Source organism: Saccopteryx leptura, chromosome 5, assembly GCF_036850995.1.
Source record: "Saccopteryx leptura isolate mSacLep1 chromosome 5, mSacLep1_pri_phased_curated, whole genome shotgun sequence".
Classification (NCBI taxonomy): Eukaryota; Metazoa; Chordata; class Mammalia; order Chiroptera; family Emballonuridae; genus Saccopteryx; species Saccopteryx leptura.
In genome coordinates this window covers 104,219,500-104,236,462 of record NC_089507.1, presented here as the reverse complement: position 1 = coordinate 104,236,462, position 16,963 = coordinate 104,219,500, and the positions used below count along the sequence as shown (strand labels likewise).

Here is a 16,963-nt window from a genome sequence, read left to right as displayed (position 1 = left end):
GGGCAAAAATTAAAAGTAATTCCCTTAAGATCAGTAACAAGGCAGGGGTGCCCCCTTTCACCACTCTTATTCAACATAGTTCTGGAAGTCCTAGCCACAGCAATCAGACAAGAAGAAGAAATAAAAGGCATCCAAATTGGAAAAGAAGAACTAAAACTAGCATTATTTGAAGATGATATAATATTGTATGTAGGAAACCCTAAAGTTTCAGTTAAAAAACTAGTGGATCTGATAAATGAATTCAGCAAGATGGCAGGATATAAAATTAATACTCAGAAATCAAAGGCATTTTTATACACTAACAATGAACTCTCAGAAAGAGAAATTAAGGAAGCAATCCCCTTCACCATTGCAACCAAAAAAATTAAGTACCTAGGAATAAATTTAACCAGGGAGATTAAAGACTTGTACTTGGAAAATTATAAAACATTGATAAATCAGGGAAGATACGAACAAGTGGAAGCATATACCATGCTTATGGTTAGGAAGAATAAACATCATTAAAATGTCTATATTACCCAAAGAAATTTATAAATTCTATGCAATACCAATTAAAATACCAATGACATACTTCAGAGATATAGAACACATATTCCAAAAATTTATATGGAACCAAAAAAGAACACGAATAGCCTCAGCAATCTTGAAAAGGAAGAATAAAGTGGGAGTTATCACACTTCCGGATATACTACAAGGCCATTGTACTCAAAACAGCCTGGTACTGGCATAAGAACAGGCATATAGATCAATGGAACAGATCTGAGAACCCAGAAATAAACCCACAACTTTATGGACAACTGATATTTGACAAAGGAGGTAAGAACATACAATGAAGTAAAGACAGCCTCTTCAACAAATGGTGTTGGGAAAACTGGACAGCTACCTGCAAAAAAATAATACTAGAGCACCAACTTACACCATTCCATAAATAAACTCAAAATGGATAAAAGACTTAAATGTAAGCCGTAAAACCAAAAGCATCTTGGAAGAAAACATAGGCAGTAAGCTCTCTGACATGTCTCATAGCAATATATTTGCCGATTTATCTCCACTGGCAAGTGGAATAAAAGACAGTATAGACAAATGGGACTATATCAAACTAAGAAGCTTTTGCACAAAGACAGTAAGAACAGAATAAAAAGACAAACTACACAATGGGAGAATATATTTGACAATATATCTGATAAGGGGTTAATAACCAAAATTTATAAAGAACTGGTAAAACTCAACACCAGGAGACAAACAATCCAATCCAAAAATGGGCAAAAGAATTGAATAGACACTTCTCCAAAGAGGACATACAGATGGCCAATAGGCATATGAAAAAATTCTCAGCATCACTAATCATTAGAGAAATGCAAATTAAAACCACAGTGAGATATCACCTCACACTAGTCAGAATGGCGCTCATCAACAAAACAACACAGAATAAGTGCTGGCGAGGGTGTGGAGAAAAGACAACACTCCTGCACTGCTTGGTGGGATGCAGACTGGTGCAGCCACTGTGGAAAACAGTATGGAGATTCCTCAAGAAATTAAAAATAAAATTGCCTTTTTACTCAGCTATCCCAGTTTTAGGAATATACCTCAAGAACACCATAGCACTGTTTGAAAAGAGAAAATGCACCCCCATGTTTATGGCAGCATTGTTCACAATAGCGAAGATCTGGAAACAGCCCAAGTGTCCGTCAGTGTATGAGTGGATTAAAAAGCTTTGGTACATATATACTATGGAATACTACTCAGGCATAAGAAATGATGACATCAGATCATTTACAACAACAGGGATGGACCTTGATAACATTATATTGAGCAAAATAAGTAAATCAGAATAAACTAAGAACTATAGATTCCATACATAGGTGGGACATAAAAATGAGACTCAGAGACATAGACAAGAGTGTGGGGGTTATGGGGTGGGGAGAGGAGAGGGACGGGGTTGGGGGAGGGGAGGGACACAAAGAAAACCAGTTAGAAGGTGATGGAAGACAATTGGACTTTGGGTGATGGGAATGCAGCATAATCAAATGTCAAAATAATCTAGAGATGTTTTATCTGAACATATGTACCCTGATTTATCAATGTCACCCCATTAGAATTAATAAAAAATAAATAAAAAAGAAACCTATGTGGCTGTATGTGTTCCTTAAAATTTCTACTTTCTGCCTCTTAATTCTTCTGCTCATTAATTTCCTCCTCTATGATCAGGATAATACCTATCTTATAAAGTTGGAAAATTTAAATGAAGTAACATATGTAAAGACTTGTAAACGCATGGTATTTGGAGTTTGAATTTTCTTAATGAGTTTTTCTAATACAGCAATAGTACCATGACTAAGGAGAAGAGGCTCTTGTACTAAAATACTCCGGAAATATTAAAAAGGTCTGTGGTCTAAAGATTATTCTTTTCTCAACTATGGAAAATCATTAACCATTATGTTAATTAGTCCTGTTAAATCTTTCTTACACTGTGATTCACAAAATGAGACACATTTCCATATCGAGTTGCATCCACTGTGAACTCATCAGATTCATAGTCCAGATCAAAGAGATACGTGATTCCTTTGTTGTCATATAACTGCCCCCGCCTTTCAGCCTCTTCACTTGTGATTACCTAAAAAGAAAAAACTATAAATTATTATACAGTATTGCTGAACTGAAGAAACTCTAGTTCATAAATATATTAATCAACTTATTGATGTCTACAAATGTTTAAAAAGATATTAAAGTGTCATCAAAGCACACATTCACACAAATGACTCTAGAAGAGCTAGACAGTGGTAAAAAAACAAAGGGAAGAGAAATGGTGCAAAAGAATTATGACTGTTTAAATAGGAATTAGGACAACTCAACAATTAAGTTGAAACCATGTACTATTTTCATTCTAGTTTACTGAAATGTTCAAAAAGCTACACACAACTATAGCTTTCCATAGAACATAAAATGTCAAGAACTAAGTTTATAAGGTTATGAGAATATGTGCTCTAAATTAGCTCTAAAGGGGTCTTTTTTCCTATAACTAATCTGTGTGCAGTTACAAATAAAAATTTATTACAAATACAGGAGAGAAGGTATGCTAAATATGCAGTCAACTCTATGGAAAGTTTTGTTTTATAATAATAGATTGTTTTCATGAAATTCAGTAGATGAAAACCATCACGTACATTTCTGCTCTTAATAACACAGCTTTACCACATGCTCAGCTTAAGAAATCAAAAATGTCTACAGTGATTTATGATGTCAACCAAATTTAGCTGCTGAATTTATTAAGCCAGAAAAAGAAAATTATTGAATTATACAAGATTTAGTATCCTAAATAATGACTTATAATAATCTGACATTGTCTAAAAATATAAAGATTAATATCGGAACCCAATGTAATTTCAAAATCAGGTGATCCAATTCCAAACAACTTTGAAAATGTCAACTCTAACAGCCCCAGATATGCCTTCAAGATGCATATTTTTCTAGTCACAGCTTAACTAACCCTTCAGTTGGAGGGAGTGTGGTGCAATGGTGAAGTGTACTGATTTTGGAGCCCTGGTTTTGAATCTTGGCTCTTTTACTATGTGACCTGGGGCAAGGTGTTTAATTTCTCTGTGCCTCAGTTTCCTTGCCTGTAACAATGGAGATAATACTACTACCTCAAAGTTGAGAGAATTAATGTTAATAACATTAGTGTGTGACACATGGTAACTACTACTTTTGTGTGACTATACATACATATATATACATATACATACATATATATGATATTTGTATTTGATATATTTAAATACAAATACATATATTTTAGTATTTGATAATGTAGAAAGTAGTCTAACACTGAAACAAGCGAACACTGAAAAAAGTGTTGGAGGATAAACATAAAAGCATATTGTATCCACAAGAAAATCCAAACTCTCATCTTATGGACACAATAAATGCTTTTATGTTTATCCTACCACACTTGCTCAGAAAGCACTGGTCTACTCTATAGTATGTATCCTTCTTTGTTTTTTTAATTGACAATTACAAATCGTAAAATTTGATCTTTTTAAAGACTTTATTCATTTTACAGAGGGGAGGGAGAGAGATGGAGAGAGAGAGAGAGAGAGAGAGAAAGAGAGTGAAAGAGAGAGAGAAGGGGGGAGGAGCAGGAAGCATCAACTCCCATATGTGCCTTGACCAGGAAAGCCCAGGTTTTGAACTGGCGACCTCAGCATTCCAGGTCGATGCTTTATCCACTGTGCCATGACAGGTCAGGCACAATATGTATCTTTTAAGTTGAGACAGAATTGAGTTTTGGAGTGAAATAAATTACCATTTAAAAGTTTCAAAGTCAGGATATGTTTAGATCTGATTTTCTCCTTAGCAATTTTCTGTAAAAATAGTAATCACATTTTAAAATTTATAAATGTCAGCCCTGGCTGGTTGGCTCAGCAGTAGAGCGTCGGCCAGGCGTGTGAAGTCCTGGGTTCGAGTCCTGGTCAGGACACACAAGAGAAGCGCCCATCTGCTTCTCCACCCTTCCCCTCTCCTTCCTCTCTGTCTCTCCTCCCCTCCTGCAGCCAAGGCTCCATTGAAGCAGACGCTGAGGACAGCTCCATAACCTCTGCCTCTGGCACTAGAATGGCTCCCTCCTTAAGGGAGCAATGCCCCAGATGGGCAAAGCATCGCCCCCTGGTGGACATGCCGGATGGATCCCGGTCCGGAGCATGCAGGAGTCTGTCTGACTGCCTCCCCGCTTCTAACTTTGGAAAAATACAAAAAAAAAAAATTAAAAATAAAAAAATTTACAGATGCCAGTTCCACTGACTATAAATGAGTGTTCATTGAAAGATGACAGTATTTATTCTATTTGTCAACATTCAAGTTTATATTTCTATTTATGTTAGTGGACCCTTCTCTTAAACTTGAAATTTCTACATATTTGCAAATGATAATATCAAAATTTACCAAATATTTGTTCCTGAGGTAAAAAAGTAACTTTTCAATAGCGTAAACTTTCCATGCACATTATTTGCTATGTGATAAGTTGAACATACCTCTCCAACATACTCCATGACAAAACTCATTCTTTTAATCTTCACAAGGGTTTTTACGCCCCAGCCACAGCCATTGCTAGTTCGAAAGATGCAAAGTGAATATGGTGTGCCTTTTTGTACAATCCTATTGGGACAGTTGGGTCCACACTGACATCTTGAGTTGCATTCATAAATGGGGGTACCAGGTAGTATTTTAATTTGTTGGTTTTTATTATAAGCAAAAAGAATTCCAGCTTCAGCAGGACAACATTTCTCAGAGAAGCAATCTGTGCATGAACAACCAAAAGTAGCTTCATTTACTAAGCTGATTCCAGGAGTGGCTTTGTATTCATTAATGTAGCAGAAGTCTGAAGGTGGGCCCTCTAAGTCAACAGTATTTTCAACAAAAATCATTCCTTTATGATTTTTTCTCCTGTTGAGTTCCTCTTGCCATCTCTGCAGAGCTATCCTTTGTTTAGCCTTCTTTACAATGTATCCAGCAATGGCAGGTTTCAAAGCTTTGTTGTTGTTTAGAGTTATTGCTCTGCCTTTCTTTACCTGAGATAAATAAGTATGCTTGTCATTAGAGAATTGCTGAAGTAGTAATGGGCACTTGAGATTTTTCAAAGGTTCCCAAGTATTTCTAGAATCTGGCCATCCTTTCCATTTTACAAGATAATATTCCGTATCCTTAAAATACAAAAGAGAATGCAAATCAGATTATGACAGTTCCAATTATTTGAAATAATTTAATATTGTAAAGAATAAGGTATCTATTATAATTTTATTAATAAAGTTCAGAATATATAGTCACAGAAGCAACTGAAGTAGAGACCATAAAAATAAAACTTTTCTTTACATTACATAAAATAGAGAATTTAGATGTGGCAGAATATGCCTAACCATAAGCAAAAGAATTGCACCTAGAGAAAAGGTACTGAAAGTCATGACCAAACAGCGATGAAGTTAAACAAAAAAGTATTTATCTTGATCATGCAAATGCTAGTTCTAAAACTAATCCAGATTAGAGGCTCACTTGGCCAGAATAGATGTAGGTACACTCTAGGTCTCTAACTTAGTATTTTACACAAGATATGAGGGAAGTTCTGTTTCTCAATGTCATAGGCACACAAAGTCTAGATGTTCAGAGATACACTGTCCAAAACAGTCATCAGCCACATGTAGCTATTAAACACCTGAAAGGTGACTAGTCCAAATGTACATGTGCTTTAAATGTAATACACAATGAATTTCAGACTTAGCACAAAAAAATGTAAACCATTTTTTAACTTTTTATAAATATTGATTACACATCAAAATACTTTATGTGATTACTGGAAAATTTTAAATTATACCTATGTAGGTCGTATTATATTTGTATTGGGCAGCCTCATTCCAGATGATTCTTATTTTATTTAGACTCAGTTAGGGTTTAGGTAACAGGCATTCAAGCCACCAATGATCAAATATTTTGATTTATCCTCAGACTACTGTTGACCTTGATGTTACCTGGAATCTTGCCTTCCTACCCCAGTAACCTATGTTTTCCTCCCTGAAGTCAGGCAATGCTATGTTAAACTTCTCTTAAAAAAGGTAATCAAGTATATATAATAAAAAATTCTGAAGTCTCTCAATTCCTTCTTTGTCCTCTGGAATACTAACATATATCCATGTGCCCTTTAAAATATGAAAGTGATTAAACTGCATTTTATATGTTTTAGTTATTTTAATTCACAGAAATAGATAAAAAGTTAATTGAGATAGATACATTTACTTTACCCTGAAATTATTAATAAGGTTTTTATTATAAAGTAAGGATGCCTATGACAACTATTTTATGATTCATAGTTTAATAATGCCAATGTACTGCCTGACCAGGCAGTAGCACAGTGTCGGACTGGGACACAGAGGACCCAGGTTCAAAACCCCAAGGTCACTGGCTTGAGCGGGGGCTCATCTGGCTTGAGCACAGGCTCACCAGCTTGAGCTGGGGTCCCGGCTTGAGTGTGGGATCATAGACATGACCCCCTGGTCGCTGGCTTGAGCCCAAAGTCGCTGGCTTGAGCAAGGGGTCACTTGCTCTGCTGTAGACCCCCAGTCAAGACACATAGGAGAAAGCAATCAATGAACAACTAAGGTGCCACAACGAATTGATGCTTCTTATCTCTCTCCCTTCCTGTATGTCTGTCCTTCTCTCTGTCTCTGTACAAAACAAAAAACAAAAAACAAAAAACCACTGTACCTAGAAGGTCTAGGAAATGTGGTATTAGGCATATTAAGGAATCACGAATTGGACTGAGGAGCACTGAGGCAGCTTTGAAGGAGTAAGTCACATAGCTAGTGAGTGAGCTTATTTTCTCCCGTCTTCATCTCAATGTTTTATTATACAGTGTCCGTAAAGTCATGGTGCACTTTTGACCGGTCACAGGAAAGCAACAAAAGACAATAGAAATGTGAAATCTGCACCAAATAAAAGGAAAACCCTCCCAGTTTCTGTAGGTTGATGTGGCAGCATGTGCGCATGCACAGATGATGACATAACACCGTGTATACAGTGGAGCAGCCCACAGCCATGCCAGTCGAGATGTGGACGGTACAGAGGAAAGTTCAGTGTGTTCTGTGGCTCGCTAAATTCAAATCCATTACCAAAGTGCAACGTGAATATCGGCGTGTTTATAACGAAGCGCTACCACATAGGAATAACATTACTCGATGGGATAAGCAGTTGAAGGAAACTGGCAGTTTGGTGGAGAAACCTTGTTTTGGTAGGCCATCAGTCAATGACAAGTTGCAGGGGTCCCCAAACTTTTTACACAGAGGGCCAGTTCACTGTCCCTCAGACCGTTGGAGGGCCGCCACATACAGTGCTCCTCTCATTGACCACCAATGAAAGAGGTGGCCCTTCCGGAAGTGCGGTGGGGGGGCCGGATAAATGGCCTCAGGGGGCTGCATGCAGCCTGCGGGCCATAGTTTGGGGATGCCTGTGAGGCTCCTTAGGGACAGCTACCTAAGGAGCCCTAAAAAAATCTGTGCGTGATCCCACATGGAACTGCACTGAATAGGTATGAAACTGGGAGAGTTTTCCTTTTATTTGGTGCAGATTTCACATTTCTATCGTCTTTTGTTGCTTTCCTGTGACTGGTCAAAAGTGCACCATGACTTTATGGACACACTGTATTTCTATTCAGTGAAGTAGTGTTTAGAAATTAAAAGAACTTTGCTTCTTTATAAAAGTGATCAAAATGTTTTGTTTTACTGAGGTCGCCGGTTCAAAACCCTGGGTTTGCCTGGTCAAGGCACATATGGGAGTTGATGCTTCCAGCTCCTCCCCCCCCTCTCTGTCTCTCCCCTCTCCCTCCCTCTCCCTCTCTCTCTCTCTCTCCTCTCTAAAATGAATAAATAAAAAAAATGAAAAAAAATGTTTTGTTTTAAAAAAGTGGTTAAATTATGGTGTCCTCAGGGATATGCACAAAAACTGTTTCTTTATAGAGATCTGTATCTCCCCCCCCCCCCAAAAAAAAAAGTCTAGACATATATTTGTTAGTTAATTTGGCTAAGATAAGATGTAAGATGAATTTCTTTCGCCTGTCAGGTAACAACTAAAATCTGGGATTGTTATTAGTAGATACCTACTCAATGATAATGGGACCCACCTGGCAGCATCTGACATCTATTCCTCTTAATTATAAAAGTTTTTTGTTTTTCTGATTCCAGAATAAAGCAATGCAATCTTGCTTATCTTTTTTCCTCCTACTGTAGCCCTGGGTTATGCCAAAAGTTGCCAGTAAACAATGAAAGAAACAGAAACACTGGCTTTAAGTTAGATGATTGAAGTAAATTTATCATTCAGCAAAACTAAAATCACCATACCACTAAAGTTTGCTTCCAATAATAATGAATCACTTGCATTTTTAGTGATTAAGCTTTGTATTGAATCATAATGATGCCTATTTAATTTACAGATGCTTATAAAACATGAGTGTCTTTGGCAAAATAGTATAGAAATATTAGTAATGTAATTTGTACTTTATAGACTTGTCTTTTATTTTATATGCGTATTTTACTTTTAAAATCCAAAGAAGAGATTTCCATTTTTAAAAATAACCCTAAACAGAAAAAACAGTTGACTTAACAAATTCAGTTTACTCAACACCCTAAAATTCCAACGAAAGCCAAAGTTTCTAAGACTCATATATCAGTATCTTATTCATTCTGATATGCAATCAACTCTTGATTACCCTAGAAATGGAATACAGTCATAATAATGTAAAATTACTCCTGTATAGTAGTAATTTGGAATGCACCATATAAATTTTTTCTTAAAGACATTTCCCCCCACTATGTTTGCCTTAGGTTAGATTCATTCAAATATTTTAGTATCTATAATAAGTACATGAAAATTCAGTCACTAGAAGGTATGATGAAATGTAAGGTAATACTAGCCATTAGAAATAAAATCTCATTGGAAAAAGGCAGTATAATATGTAAAATAAGTAACAAGGCAAAACAGTACAATCTTAACTGCAAAAAATAAAATAAATACCACTAGAATAAAAAGAGAGAAATTAATATAGGTCAATCAGAAAAGGGCACAGAAAACAAACTTCACTGTGAAAGACTGACAGGATTTGTTGGGTAGGGAACAGGGCAGACTGCCTGGAAAACATGAACAAAAGCCTGAAGCTAAGATTTGTACAAAGTATCCCGAAAATGTGAAGAGATGGATTTGGTTAGCTTTAAAGTTTAGATACAAAAGTGAGAGATAGCAAGGCAAGAGCAAATTTAACACAGCCTTGGACACCTGACACAATCAAGCATTTGAACTTCTATTATAGGCCAATGTTTTTTTACAATTCTTAGAAACTATAGTGTTTCTGTGGGGAGCTTCATTAAATACAAATATATTTAATTCCATATTGTTCATCAGGCATAATTTTACCAATCTTATAATTGCCAAGACTCTTCTGTCTTGACAATTCTCCCTGGGCTTTGGTATCACAATTCTCTCTACACTCTTGTTCCTTTTCCACCCACTTTGTGGAGACCACTATCCCTGCCCATCACTTAAAAATAATGCAGATACTAAGGGCTCCATATTTGATACCTTTTCACACTAAGCGTTTACCCCTTTTGAGAATCTGAAGAGAGCTATAAGCCTTTCTTTATTGAAAATCACATATACTGTATAGTATTTTGGGTAATTGCAGAATATTTGTATTCTAAGTTAAAAATTCCTGCTCTAAATGCCTCTCTCTAGGCCAGGGGTCGCGACCCACAGGTTGAGAACCACTGCTCGAGGCAAACTCATCACTTCAATGGTTTTAATTATATGGTGATGACTCTAAAACTTTATGTGCAATCCAATATATCATATAGCCTACTGGATGTTCAACAAGTTCCTAAATCAGTCCATCCACATGGAAATCATCATTGTCCTTCCCAGATTCTTTCTGTTCTGGAGTGACACATAGTCACACAAGTCAATCTTGATTCTTCTCCTCAATCCAATCCATCTTCAAGTGTCTTTAATACTTGTTCTTGTCCATCTCTATATCCTATAGTTACTTCAGGCCTTCAATTCTTGTCTGGATTATTACATTAATCTCCTAATTGGTTTCTTTGACTCCAGATTGACAACACTCCAATCTATCCTTCTTTACAAAAGTGTAGAGTTTTTTAAATACTAAGAAAAGTCTACTGTACTAGTCGTTCAGTTATTTTCTTGCTTAGACATTTTAACAGCTTCCCCACTGCCTAAAGAATTAAGAGAATTAAGTTCGTGCCTGACCTGTGGTGGTGCAGTGGATATAACGTTGACCTCGAATGCTGAGATCATCAGTTCGAAACACTGGGCTTGCCGGGTCAATTCAGAGAGGAGAATCAACTGGTATGAGTTAATGCTTCCAGCCCCCCCCCCCCCACTTCTCTCTCTAACTCTCTAAAACTTAATAAAAAAATCTTTCAAAAAAGGAATTAAGTTCATACTTCCTATTATAAACAAAGAAGACCATTCTTGATTGAGGTCCCCATGACTCTGTCTGTCTTCCACTATGGCCCCATTCACACACCACACCCTCTGGCCACACTGAACTGCTGGTAAGTACTTGAACATAACAGGTCTTTCCATACTCTTCTGTTGCTTTGTTCATAAAGTTCTCTCTAATTATAATGGCTTCTTCCATTTGCCTAGTGAACACTTGCTTATTTCAGTCTCATCTTTTAGGTGTAAAAAACCTAATTATTTATAAAACTGAGCTCAAATGTTCTCTTTGGTGAAGTCTTTCCTGTTTCTCTTGCTCAAGGAGGACTGATCACTGCCAACCCCCAGTATTCTCATCTCTAAGCTAAACTATAAACCACTTGTAGGAAGAGATTGAATCTTTTTCTTTGCAGCCCAGAACCAAGCACAACTGCCTACTACATCTTAAGCTTTGACTAAATATTTCTGAGTATCTAAACAAAATGACTACCAACATAAATGCAAGATAAAAATTACAAAATTATATGAATCCCTAAAATACACACTGTTCAACTTAATCTGGAGACAAGTAATTCATGGTTTTTCATTATTTGTTCTGCTGTTTATAGCCAGTGAGTGGGAATAAGCACAAAAACTTTAAAAAATATACATGGGAGGACAGGAGACAACCAAAAACATCCACCTTCCCATTAGCTAATTGTTTTCTGCAAGTTCTGAAATAGTCACCCTATTCAATATTAGTGATAGACTAGCCTGAATCTGATTATGAAAACACCCGTGTTCCATGGGAGCAGTGTGATAATTATAATGGTCAATGTAGAAATCACTGGATTTTCATGCCAGTAATAGAAATTGTGAGACCTCGGGTAGAGGCCCAAGAATGACACAAATGAGCAACATGACCTTGGACAAAGTCCTTTCTTGGAGCTCTGTTTTCCTGATCTCTAAAATTTGAATTTTAGTCTAATAATTTCTGTTATTCCAGCTCTTAAGAAACCATTCTAAGTGTAATCAGCCTTTTAGGAATATTAATCTATTGTTAGATGTGGACCATTCTTAGTATGTACAATGTAGTATAGTGATGATTCTACAGACACAAAATTACCTAGATACTTTAAGAAGGCAGTTTCTTTCTTAATATTTGCTTATTAAGGGAAATGCCCCACCAATGTATAGGGGGTCTGGTTTTTCACTGATGAGCTAAGTATGTAGCTTTATCAGAAATTTTCCTATATGAAGGAGTGACATGTCAAGAAAATAGCACAAAAAAAATCACACAGCACTAAGACTACCTCAACTTACATCCTTTAAGTTCAGCTGGACCCTGATATGAACTCATAATAACCACCTTGTTGTTCCCCCAGCCAGCACTCTTTCCACTTCCTAAGTTGGGTATTTCAGACCTCCTCCACTTTGCTCAGGGTCCCATCCCATTACTTCCCTGTTATATTCAGTAGCATATGAACTCTGTTTCTAAGGCAGAGAGAAAAGAGAAACCACCAGGCATAAATTCCCTTTATTTCCACCCTCCCACAGACGTGTATCTAGAGAAGGGGTGGATGCAGATGCAAGAGATATACTTTCTCCATCAATTATCCCTCTGTCTCTTAAGCTTCTCCCCATCTATGGTTCTCACTAGCATTGAAACCTTCCTCATTTTTAAAAAGCAAAACTAAACTAAAACTACTTTGAGATATAAATGGTTAAATATATTAGGGATCTATAAAAAATATGATAAATTATCAAAAGTTGGAGACTAGAGACAAAGTTACGGGGTAGAAGATTTCTTTTCAGTATATGGCCTTTTATATATTTCAATTAAAAAATGTTTTTTCCATTGATGAGCTAGAGAGAGAGAGAGAGAGAGAGAGGAGCATCAACTTGTTCCACTCAGTTGTTTCATTTAGTTGTGCACTCATTGATTGCTTCTCCCTTGATGGGGACTGAACTGGAGACCTCGGTGTGCTTGGTCGATGCTTTATTCACTGAGCCACCTGACCAGGGCTATAACTTTCAATTTCTAAAATCACATTACCTACTCCGATTTTTTAAAATAAAAATTTTAATTTATAAACACATTTTAAAATTTAAATTTTAAACCATATACTGCCCTTCCTCTCTTTCTTCAAAGATGGAATTTACAGACTTATAAATTTCACATCCATAATAACTGAAAGAGTTGTCCATATTATTTGACTCTTACTTCCAATTTATCCTTTTTCTTTTCTTTTTGTGCAAACTCATCCTTTATTTTTTTTCCTTCTTATTGAATTCATTGGGTTGAAGTGGTTAACAAAACTATACAGGTTTCAGGTGCACAATTCTATAACACATCATCCGTACACTGTATTGTGTGTTCTCACCACAGGTCAAGTCTTTATTCTTACTCTATTTTCCTAACATTCTTTCTCAGGCTTCCATGATTTACTCTTCTGATTTTCTTCCTACCTTTCTTACTAGTTTGTCTCAGTCTTTTTTTTTTTTTTTAATTTAATTTAATTTTATTTTTATTGAGACAGAGAGAGTCAGAGAGAGGGATAGGGACAGACAGACAGGAATGGAGAGAGATTTCTCTTATGTGCCTTGACCGTGAGCCTTCAGCAGACTGAGTAACCCCTTGCTCAAGCCAGCGACCTTGAGTCCATGCTGGCAACCTTTTGCTCAAACCAGATGAGCCCGTGCTCAAGCTGGCGACCTCGGGGTCTCGAACCTGGGTCCTCCGCCTCCCAGTTCGATGCTCTATCCACTGCACCACCGCTTGGTCAGGCTGTCTCAGTCTTTGACAGTTCTTCCTGTGACTTCTACCTTACTGTTTCTCAGTCCTTATTATTCTCTTCTCACATTTTCTTTGCTTGGATTACTGCAATAGTCTCTTAACTACCATCAATCCATAACAGCCAGGGTACTAGTTTCAACACATCTGTCTTATCATGTTATTCCCCTACTCAAAACTACTAAAGTTTCTCTTTTTCTTTTAAGATAAAATCCAAAATTCTCTTTTTCCTTATTCCTAGGGCCTCAATTGCTATCTTTTTGCATTTTGGGTCCTGCCCATTGTTCCCACCTCATTTCAATCCCTCTTGCTGACTACCTTCCACTCACACTTTCTATTCCTTGAAGAAATCAGGTTCTCTTCTGCCTTAAGACCCTTTTCTACTCATCTTTTCATCCTTTGGCACTAAGTTTAAACATCAGTTCCTCATGGACACCGGCCCAGTCTCTGCAGGTCAAGTTAGATTCTTGTTACATTAGCACTTGCCTCAACTATAATTAAGTACTTTGTACAATGATATTTAAGGATTTACTACCTTCACTAAAAGAGAAACTCTGTGCTATCAAGGACAGTAACTCTGTATCATTCATTGCTGAGATCCCCAGTGCCTAGCATATGATGTAGTGGTCAATAAACATCTGTTGAGTTAATGAATGGGTAACTATATCTATTCCTAGGGCCTCAATTGCTATCTTTTTGCCAATTACTTCAAGATCTTTATTTCCAGTTCTCACTCTTGATTAGAACCACATTTCCAACAACCTATTGGTCATCATCTCACACTTCAGTTTTCTCAAACTTCTTCTTCTTCTCCAAACCCAACCTAGTTCTCTTGTCCTATACTTGTATTCCTGGGTCTTGGTGAACAGTATTATTATCTACACTACTGCAGGTCAGAAACCCATTATTTTTTTAGATGTGGCACCCTCACTGCCATGTCCCCATCCAACCCACTGACCACTAAACCATAATTATAAACTTCATATCCTTGATAATTTAAAAAAAAGAAAAGAAACCTACTTCTCCTCATTTCCATTGTTATTACTTTAGCTGAAGCACCACAATTTCTTGCCTGGATTACTATAAAAGTCTTTCAGAATATGTAAGTAGTGCATGTGTCATTCCCCTCCCTGCCAATATTTTCCTCATTGCATAGAGAAAATTCTCTGAATTATGTATCTGATTGCGTAACTTTTTAAAGAAACTTTCAAATGATTCCCTTTGCTGTGGAATGGCTGCAAGCTCCTTCACTCATCTTTCATTCTTCCCCACTCCCATATCCCACTCTATTTTCTATACTAAAGCCATAATGAATTATAATACTTTTCTGTTCAGTCCCTATTGGATATCACCTATTCTGGGAAGCTTCCTGTGACCTGGCCTAAGTGCACCTCCCACAGATCTTGTAATAATGTCTGCCACAGCACTTACTGTATTATATTGCAATGGATGACTTATTTGTTCATCTTTCTCACTAGGTTATGAGTTCCTAAAGCTGAGGGACAGTTTCTTATTAATCTTTACTTTCCCATTGCCTAATGTAGCACCTGACATACAGAAGAAAATAAAATCAAATGTTTATTGAGTGAAACTATAGAAAGAAAAAACAGAAGATATTAGTCAATAGACTGCTACTGTAATATAAGCATAAAGCTATGGTCTAATCCTGTGGTCGGCAAACCACGGCTCATGAGCCACAAGCGGCTCTTCGGCCCCTTGTGTGGCTCTTCCACAAAATACCACATGCAGGTGCAAAGGCTAGCTTAGAAGTACCCTAATTAAGTTAATGACAATGTACCTACCTATATAGTTAAGTTTAAAAATTTTGGCTCTCAAAAGAAATTTCAATCGTTGTACTGTTGATATTTGGCTCTGTTGACTAATGAGTTTGCCAACCACTGGTCTAGTCGAATGGTGATTGTGACGACAAGAGAAACCACTGAAGCAAAAGCCAATTCAATTAATTAACCATGAACTAAATACCTAATATGTACTAAGGACTATATAGTAAGACAGTTTTGGTCCTTAACTGGCTGAACATTTAGCAGAGAAGTTATGAAACAGTTATAAAATGTGACAAATTCTAGAAAAATGACAAGAACAGTACTTTGTAAGTCCTGAATGAAGCACTTATTTTTACTGGTGATATAAAGGAAAGAGGCTCTATAATAGCTAGTAAACCATTCAGTTGAACCTTGCTTGCCAAGGATAGAAGGGAAACAATAGTATTCCAAAGAAGAAAATGAATGAGAAATGCAAAAGGGATTGCACAAAGGTGCATGATGTATTCAAGGAATTAGAACATAAACTATGCCTGTTTTTAAGCTAAGTTCCGATGCTTAGAAGAGTGCACAGTTTATATAGGAGGCGGTCAGTAAATCTTAGCTTAATGAAAAAATTAACAAGTATTTCAATGTGGATAGAAAGTAGAATATGTGATAAGACATAAAGCTTGAAATGTTGTTGGTGGCCAGATGATAAAGAACCTCAATCCAAAGCTGTGTTTCAGACAAAGCTGTAATAAGTTTGAGGAATATGAAATTAAGACAGTGTTCTTAATGAGCTAAGTGGAGGGTAAAACACAAGAAAAGGGGAATGTCGTAAGCTCTCTCACCTGCCCTGAATATGAGAGAGAGAGAGAGAGGTGATTTATAGATTAAATGATTTGAACTGTCAGTCAAGATGGTGGAATAGGTAAATACTGTGCTCACATTCTTCTGCAACCACATCTAAATTATACTAAATTATAAAACAACAATCACTAACAAACACCTGAAGACTAGCTGAACAAAAGTCCTGTAACTAAAGATATTCAATATAAAGAAGTAACCACGACAAGACTGGTAAGAGGGGAAGAGATGTAGAAGAAGCGGGTCCCATACCCATGGTGTAGCAAGAATCAAGAGAAATATTTCAGCCACAGAGCTATCTTCAAGGGAGGAGCAAGGAGTACCAGCCCCATGTTGACCTCTCCAGGATGGGACACCAGTGCCTGGAAGTGAAGCCTATAACATCTGGCTGTGAAAATCAGAGGAACTGCATCCAAGTGAGATAGAGGGCTGTGGGAGACAAAGGTGCTCCTCTTGAGGAGGCCACACAGCCTCACTCACTTATAGACTTACTCACTGTGGGCTCCAGTGCAGGAGTGGCAGCTCAATGAGTACCAGGGGCATATGTGGAGGAACTGAATTGACTAGTGTCAAG

The 16,963-nt window shown here is 37.0% G+C and overlaps 1 protein-coding gene across 1 annotated transcript in view; it reads right to left on the bottom strand.

The window, feature by feature from the left end:
• The window catches only part of SUV39H2 (SUV39H2 histone lysine methyltransferase), a 43,335-nt gene that overhangs the window by 9,067 nt on the left and 17,305 nt on the right, over positions 1 to 16,963 (bottom strand). The window contains exons 3-4 of the mRNA XM_066384377.1: positions 5,028 to 5,696; positions 2,468 to 2,614 (exon numbers count right to left, since the gene is read on the bottom strand). Of these exons, the coding sequence (XP_066240474.1) occupies positions 2,468 to 2,614; positions 5,028 to 5,696 (816 nt within the window). The remainder of the gene's footprint in view (positions 1 to 2,467; positions 2,615 to 5,027; positions 5,697 to 16,963) is intronic.